At 33.9% G+C, this 7,206-nt stretch overlaps 1 protein-coding gene across 3 annotated transcripts; it reads right to left on the reverse strand.

The window, feature by feature from the left end:
• Window positions 1-347: 347 nt before the first annotated feature.
• On the reverse strand, window positions 348-6,512 carry LOC101261994 (25.3 kDa vesicle transport protein SEC22-1). 3 transcript variants are annotated; one of them, XM_069292601.1, is made up of 7 exons: window positions 6,179-6,325; window positions 4,522-4,703; window positions 4,243-4,451; window positions 2,907-3,067; window positions 2,655-2,801; window positions 2,154-2,230; window positions 348-785 (listed from the first exon to the last, which is right to left on the reverse strand). In XM_069292601.1, exons 3-7 carry the CDS (start codon window positions 4,428-4,430, stop codon window positions 702-704), a joined length of 657 nt encoding a protein of 218 aa, XP_069148702.1. In that variant the 5' UTR covers window positions 4,431-4,451; window positions 4,522-4,703; window positions 6,179-6,325; the 3' UTR covers window positions 348-701. The 3 variants fall into 3 exon arrangements, with proteins under 3 accessions (XP_069148702.1, XP_004252403.2, XP_010314328.2); XM_004252355.5 differs by lacking the exon at window positions 4,522-4,703 and having other exon boundaries at window positions 6,179-6,512; XM_010316026.4 differs by lacking the exon at window positions 4,522-4,703 and having other exon boundaries at window positions 5,721-6,325.
• Window positions 6,513-7,206: the final 694 nt, after the last annotated feature.

A 7,206-nucleotide genomic window follows, 5' to 3' on the forward strand; every position in this document is an offset into this window, starting at 1 on the left:
AAATATTACATCTATTTGGGTCCAATTTTTCTCAATAAAAGAGAAAATGTATATTTACTCATATTTCTTACCTTTTCATGAAGCTAGTAAAGTTCACAAGTAAATCCCTTTTAGAATGGGAGTTCCACACTAATGAGGAACTATTTTTGTAACTTTGACCAGCCTAATGGTGTTTTGTCAAAATGAATGTTGGGAGTAAGCGTTCGATTTTATCATTTTTTTGGATTTAGAAGGTTATGAATCGTTGCACAATACTAGGTATGTTTTGCTTTGACTTGATTACAATTGAGCGTCATGTATAAACAGCAGAACTTCATAAGCATGCAAAAGTGGAGAAGAAAGAAAAATAAGAAACTAAACATCAACACTGCATATATCACAAGTTGCAAGTTGATCAACTCAACACTACAATATATGTTGCACTTAAAATTTTAAAGTTTAGCAAGACAATATGCCGAGAAGATTTAAGATTAATATCATTTTGTCAATGTTTTACCAACATGGCTTATCTGTCTTACATTATCAAACTCATAGCTTGAGTGTCTCATCTGCCAAAAAACTCTCTTCATTGCGCGCACAACACGGTAGCCATTGTGAAATGTTAAGTGGTCTTCAGGTTGCCACACAGTTTGATGTTGCAAAATCAGTAAGTATCAAAGAGTGACAACACTTCTCTAAGCTGCATATGGTATATAGTTGCATCACCAAATCTTATTTTTCGCCCAGAAGAGGAGAATAACAACTCCAACGACAATAGCAACGGGTGCCCATTTCCGAATCAGAGCCTAAAGTTATCAACATATGAGTCAGTACTTTAAAAGTGATAGCAAGTAAGTAAACAAAACAAGCATATTGATTAAGACAGGAGGCAAGACCATCCACATGTGATACATGAAGTGCAAGGTACCCAGGGCTCGGACCCGAGACCTTAAGGAAGGAGCAGCCCCATCCACTGCACCATATCCGTTGATAGTAGGATTTAATATGCAAATTTTAGTCATTAGGTGCATTTATTTTCTAAACCTGAATCTTAATACTTCAAATCTCAATCAATAAGTGTGTTATTCTTGTTTTCACTAGTTACAGGTCTGAATAGATCTAAATGAGTAAAATATGTAACAAAGTCTTAATATCATTACGATTTATTCATTATCAACTACCACAACCACCAATTACTACCGACAATCACCATTATCAGCCACCACTAACATTAGCTATCACTATGCTACGCCATAATTATCAATGCCACCAACAACTACCACCACCGTTAACCAATACTATCAGCCACCATTATTACTATTCACTAGCTTCTGCCCAGAATCACCACCACCAACTACCACTCCAGTCAGCACCCACAAGCACCACCACAATCACCATGATTTTAAAAAATATTTATTGATACAGTATTACTCGTCAATATTTTATTTGAATTTTATATTATTAATTTCTTAAATAAAGACATGTTCAAGCCATGAAAGCAGGTAGACAGTCTACACTCTACATCACACCCCATGGGGTGCAGCCCTTCCCTGGACACTGTTTGAACGCGAGATGCTTTGTGCCCTGAGCTGCCCTTTTACATGTTTTAAATATTCAAATGTTGATAAAACAAACCGCCATAATTGTTTAGGATTCAAGTTGAATCTTAAGAAAATAAAATGGGACCTAAACTAGAACTAGACATGGTCAAAGTTTCGTTGCCATTTCTGTTGTATGTCCTAGTCAAAGCACAAATGAGGACCAAACTAAGTGCAAGATTCAAAGAGCAATGACAGGAAACACAAGTCCTTGCTGGTGATAATCATGGTTAAACATTTCTCCATTCTATTTCTTAGGAGCATGTGATAAGAATCAATGCACATGCTATCAACAGGCCTCCAAATACTCCATTGAACATTAGTTCATTTTCATCCACAATAGACTTGAACATATTGAGCCCCATAATCTTCTACAGTGACATCCTACATCATATGCATCTGTGTGCACATCAGAAAGTAAAGAACAAATCCCAAGTTTCATGTTCCTTTAATTCCTCCTACATCACCATTTTTTATTCCAACTAATGCAAAGTAGAAAGTACACTTTTAAAGGAGAAAAGTACATTTATGGCCAAGAATATGATCGTATCATCTCAAAATTTCCAGGACACTAACCTGACGGTTTAAATCTCTTGCTTTATCAGCATAAATGCGGGATTCTGATGTCAAGCGACTGGACATCTGACTGACCTCTGCACAAATTCATATTTGTACAATCAAATCTCTAATATCAAACATATACAATGGGAGAATGTTCGAACTTCGATGAACATAAGAAGGATGAAAAAAGAGGGAGAACCAACTACATAACAAATGTATATCACATAAGAATATGACTGTTGATCTAACAAATAAGCACTACCACTAACTATATCAGGATAACAATAAACTTAAAAATGACAGAAAATAAAAGCATAAAATGTTATTAAATAAAGAAGCTGTCAGACAGCATTTGGTAGCTTTTCAAGGCCAAACAGACAGAGCAGGGCATTTAGGATTAGTAACATCACAGATATTTAAAAGATCAATAAGGTGGTGCTAACAATGGCACAAGAAACTTTCCAGATACTACAAGAAGGTAAGGAGGTCAGGTAAACACTGGAATGAGAAACTTACGATCCAACTTCTCACCAACACCTAAAACTTCTTGTACATTTCGAGTCATTATCTGATGAACTTCGTAGAGTTCATCATTCAACTTTGTAATATTGCGCTGAGTCCTGGTGTCCTGGTACAGTTTCTTTGTCTTCTGTATGAATGTATCTTTTTGAAACAAGAAAAATACAAATTGCAGAAAGAAAAAAGATAAGTATTCAACAGTAGATCAATTAGAAATTATAACAGCGGACAGTAAAGACAAGACCATACCAAATTTAATAAAAGCATATGGTCTGGCAGCAGTTTCGATTTGACTCCCATTGACACGCTCAAACTCATTCTTGAGGTCTTCTAGGTATTGAAAAGCAAGTTTCTTGGGATAAGACCGGTCACACATTGTCAAATAACAAACACGGCCTTCAATGTTATAACTGAGTGAACCAGTTAAGAGAACACCTTCTTTTAGTGTCAAAAAGCAGTAGTTAAGTACATCTATTTTAGAAAGGAAAGGGTAGTGGAAGCAAAGTGTAACTTGGAATGCAAACCATCCATGAGACTTTGTTCAATAAATCATACTTCCATCTACAAGATTGATATTACTATTAATCCAGAAAATGAATACATAGTCCTCACAAAGGTAACACACATACCATGAAAAAAGCCAGAAAACAGACCACTAATAATAAGAACAAATTGTATTGTGCTTATTTATTAGCTTCTGCTTTTCCAAAATGAATTTATCAGTTCCTGTGTATCCAAGAGTAGATGTCATTCAAATTACTAGTTCAGATTGAGGAAGAAATCGGGTTGAAAGAGAAAAAGAAGAGGGATACGTGATAAGAGATATAAGTCTGCCAATACGAAAACAAAAAAGATCCCTCTTGGTAGCCGGATCCATCCTTCATCCCTTTGCCTATTTTGTGGGTACTTTGGAGGAAAAGGATCAAGGAAAGTTTTTTGTTCATTTTCAATCCGTCCATGATGCGACTATTGGTAAAATTGATTGAATATTATTTGTACAGAACCATATCTTGTGCAAAATTATCTACAAAGAACTATCCCAACACATTAACAGGTTTGTAAATTTATCAAAGGCACCCTGAGGACCCCACATTACTTGTGCTAATACCATGAAATATCCTAGTTGTCCCTAAATTTTGCAACACTAACTGCAGATGTTATACAATCCACTCAAGCGTATACCTTACAACTGCAACAAAGACACTGGCATAGTAGGCAAATAATTTTATTTGCTTATTGTTAGAATGGGGGGGGGGGGGGGGGGGACCTGTTCAGGACTCTCTAATGGACATGGTTTCACCCAAAATTTAAAAAATGCAGTTTCACTAACAAGTGCATAAACAAAGTGACAAAATTCTGCAGTATTCTCTGAGATTGAATTGCTTCACATCATTATCTTGACTATGAGTAATTCAGAGAAGCTATTTGGAGTGACCATTTTGTTACTTAGCTTGTACCCATCTCAGAAAATAAGTTCAAAAAGATAACTCTGCACTTTGAGAAACTTCGGTAAGCATTGATTTGAGAAATTTAATCACCCAAAGAACATTGAACAGATGCTAAATGAAACAAAATAAAAGGATACTGGAAAATATAAGGCCCAGTTTCTACAGACATCCTTGATACCTCAATCTGGCCCATAGAGAGGTTCTTAAACAAGGACTTGGCTTGCTGTTTGTAGAAATCTGCATCTTGAATATCACGGCCATCATCCAGCCCCTCCGCTAAAGGAAGACCATCAGTCACACGAGCAATCATAGTCAACTTCACCATCTTGCTTTCACAAGCATACAACTACAACATCACAATATGGTAAGAGTTCAATTTGCAGATTTGAAGTGGGAAATATTACAAATGTCCGTACTTTCTGTTATTTGGACAGTGGATTCCAACAAGGCCTTTTTTAGGGGACTTTCCTGCTTCTGGCTCCAATAACTCGGGGCTTTCTTTTACTTTTCAAGAAAGTGAGATAGCAAGTAGCATTTCTAAAATGCACTTTAATCTTTTAGATTATCTTGAAATCGTATGACTTCTGCTCTCAAATATCTAATTGACCAAATCAAAACATATGACTAATAGAGAAAATAACTGAATTTATGCTCAAGTCTTCTCTGAGTACTAAATTGAAGACCCACAACTTCTATGTTACATAAAACAAATCATTCAAAGTTTGCAAAGATGTGTTATTTTGAAGACATTCTTTTAAAATTTCTGAAACTATTCAATGCAAGAAACAGGCCTGAAGTGAAGAGACTGTAAAAAGAGTAAATGATATTCCTAAGGGGAGTAGAAAAATAGATCGACATTAAATTTGATATAACGATTCAAATGTGCAGAGTAAATTGAAATATTATATTGTTCAGATGATGGACTCTTAGATATATCTAGCACTAACTCATTAGGAGTTTACACTGATGCAGCCTAACAAGTTTCTAATGTCTTCCACATTCCTACTTCCCACAAGTGATACTAACTTATGCAGTATGCCATGCTAACTGCGAATTTCCATTAACTTATGAACATGTTTGGCACCTGCCCCAAATGGAATAGCTTTCCCTGCCCCTACATCGTACTTTGTGTCCCTTAACCATAGAAAACAACAAGGTATGCTCAATTCAAAAGTTTCAAGAAAGCAAATCAATGAAAAATTTAGGAGGACTCCTTGACTAATGGCATGTTTAAGCTACTTAAAAAGATTCTTAAAAGGGATTCACCCCACAACACTTTCCATTTCAAACATGTCAAAGACCATCATGAAAGAATGCCTGACAAGGGTGTGTTAGCCAGTGGCATAGCTAATTGACTCAAGGGTGGTCACTCAAAGACACTTCATCAACAACTACATTGTACATAGAAAATATTACTGCATATACAGGGTCAAAATAATTTTTAAAAAATATATACTAAGCTGTTAAACACCCTTAACGAAATTGCTAAGCTACACACTCAATAGCTTTGGTCAAAACCATATATTTATATTAAGAAATTCACTTAATATGTTACAACAACCACATATCCCGTGAAATCCCACTAAGGCCTGAGGAGGATAGAGTGTTCACAGACCTTACCACTACCTCATGGACGTAGAGAGGCTGTTTCGATTGACCTTACCACTACCTCATGGACGTAGAGAGGCTGTTTCGATTGACCTTACCACTACCTCATGGACCATCATCGGCTCAAGTACATCAAACCCAAGCAAAACACAGAAGAAAACAAATGAAGAAAATTAACTTAGTATCTATATATTATTAAGCCAAAACCCATTAAAATTCTCTTTAATAGAATTCAGAACTCATGAACTCAACCACCCAACACGAAGAACTCAAAATTCCTCAAATATTACTAAATTGACAAACTGCATCCATCACATAAAAAAACCATTTTTTTCAAAATTGGAACACAACTGAAAAGATGAAAATTTGGATAAGCACATACATCAATTTCAATTTCTAATGAAGATTCACATAAATAAATAAAAAATTGAAATAGAAGTTAAATCTGGGGATTGATGAAATTACCAATCATAAGCGTATTGACTTTGCTGCTGGATCGATGATCTTCGCTTCTTTTTTAAAAAAAATTAATATTACAAGTTATTTTCCAGAGATTTGGGAGAAAACGAGAAAAAAAGTTTTAATTTTTTTTTTTTTTGATTTTTCTTTTCTAAGTGAAAAACCGGTTTACACGATTATTTATACCAAAAAAAATATAAATTCTTTTTTGTACATTGGGACAAAATTAAGAAAATCAAATGGGTATTATATTTTGGGTTATTGATGTGATAGATAGAAAGATCTTAAAAAAAGAAAAAAGGATACAGCTTCTATAAATTAATTAAAGCAAGTCTTAATCATAGTTATTCACTTTCATAAATATTTTTATTAAACATGGAATTGCTTTTTCTCAAAACATGTTTTAAGGTCTTTGAAAATCGTAGTTCAATATGAGTTTTAATTCTGATAAAAATAATTATTTTTGTGATTTTAATAAAAACTTTTTAAACATATTTGTTACACATATTGAAAAATTAAGACTGGTCAACGGACCGGAATCGGTTCACCGGACCGGACCGGAACCCGTTGACCGGTATGTTGACCGGTACCCGGAATCGGACCGTAATTACCGGAATGATTCATCGGTTCTGTCCCATTCCACTATATACCGGGATGGAACCGAAATGAACCAGAACGGATCGGGATGGAATTAACGGGACAATATTTTTTGGAATTACGAAAATATAATTTTTTATTTTATTTTTTAAGTATAAATTAATAGTTTTTAAATTTATACTATAATTTTTACTTAAGTTTATTTTAAAGATATTTTATTAATTTTTTTGTTGTTGTTAAGTTTGCAAGTAAAGTCTAATAAAGTTTTCAAAATTTAAATCTTTTGAAGTTTATACTTTATAAGTTATTACTTATATTCATTAATATTTATTTTATAAGTTATATTTATAACTTGTATCTTGTAAATATTAAAAAAATAAAATTTGTAATTTTAAAAAAATTAAATTAAATATAAATTATATAAAATATAAAATATA

The sequence above is a fragment of the Solanum lycopersicum genome, chromosome 12 (genome assembly GCF_036512215.1).
Source record: "Solanum lycopersicum chromosome 12, SLM_r2.1".
Taxonomy (NCBI): Eukaryota; Viridiplantae; Streptophyta; class Magnoliopsida; order Solanales; family Solanaceae; genus Solanum; species Solanum lycopersicum.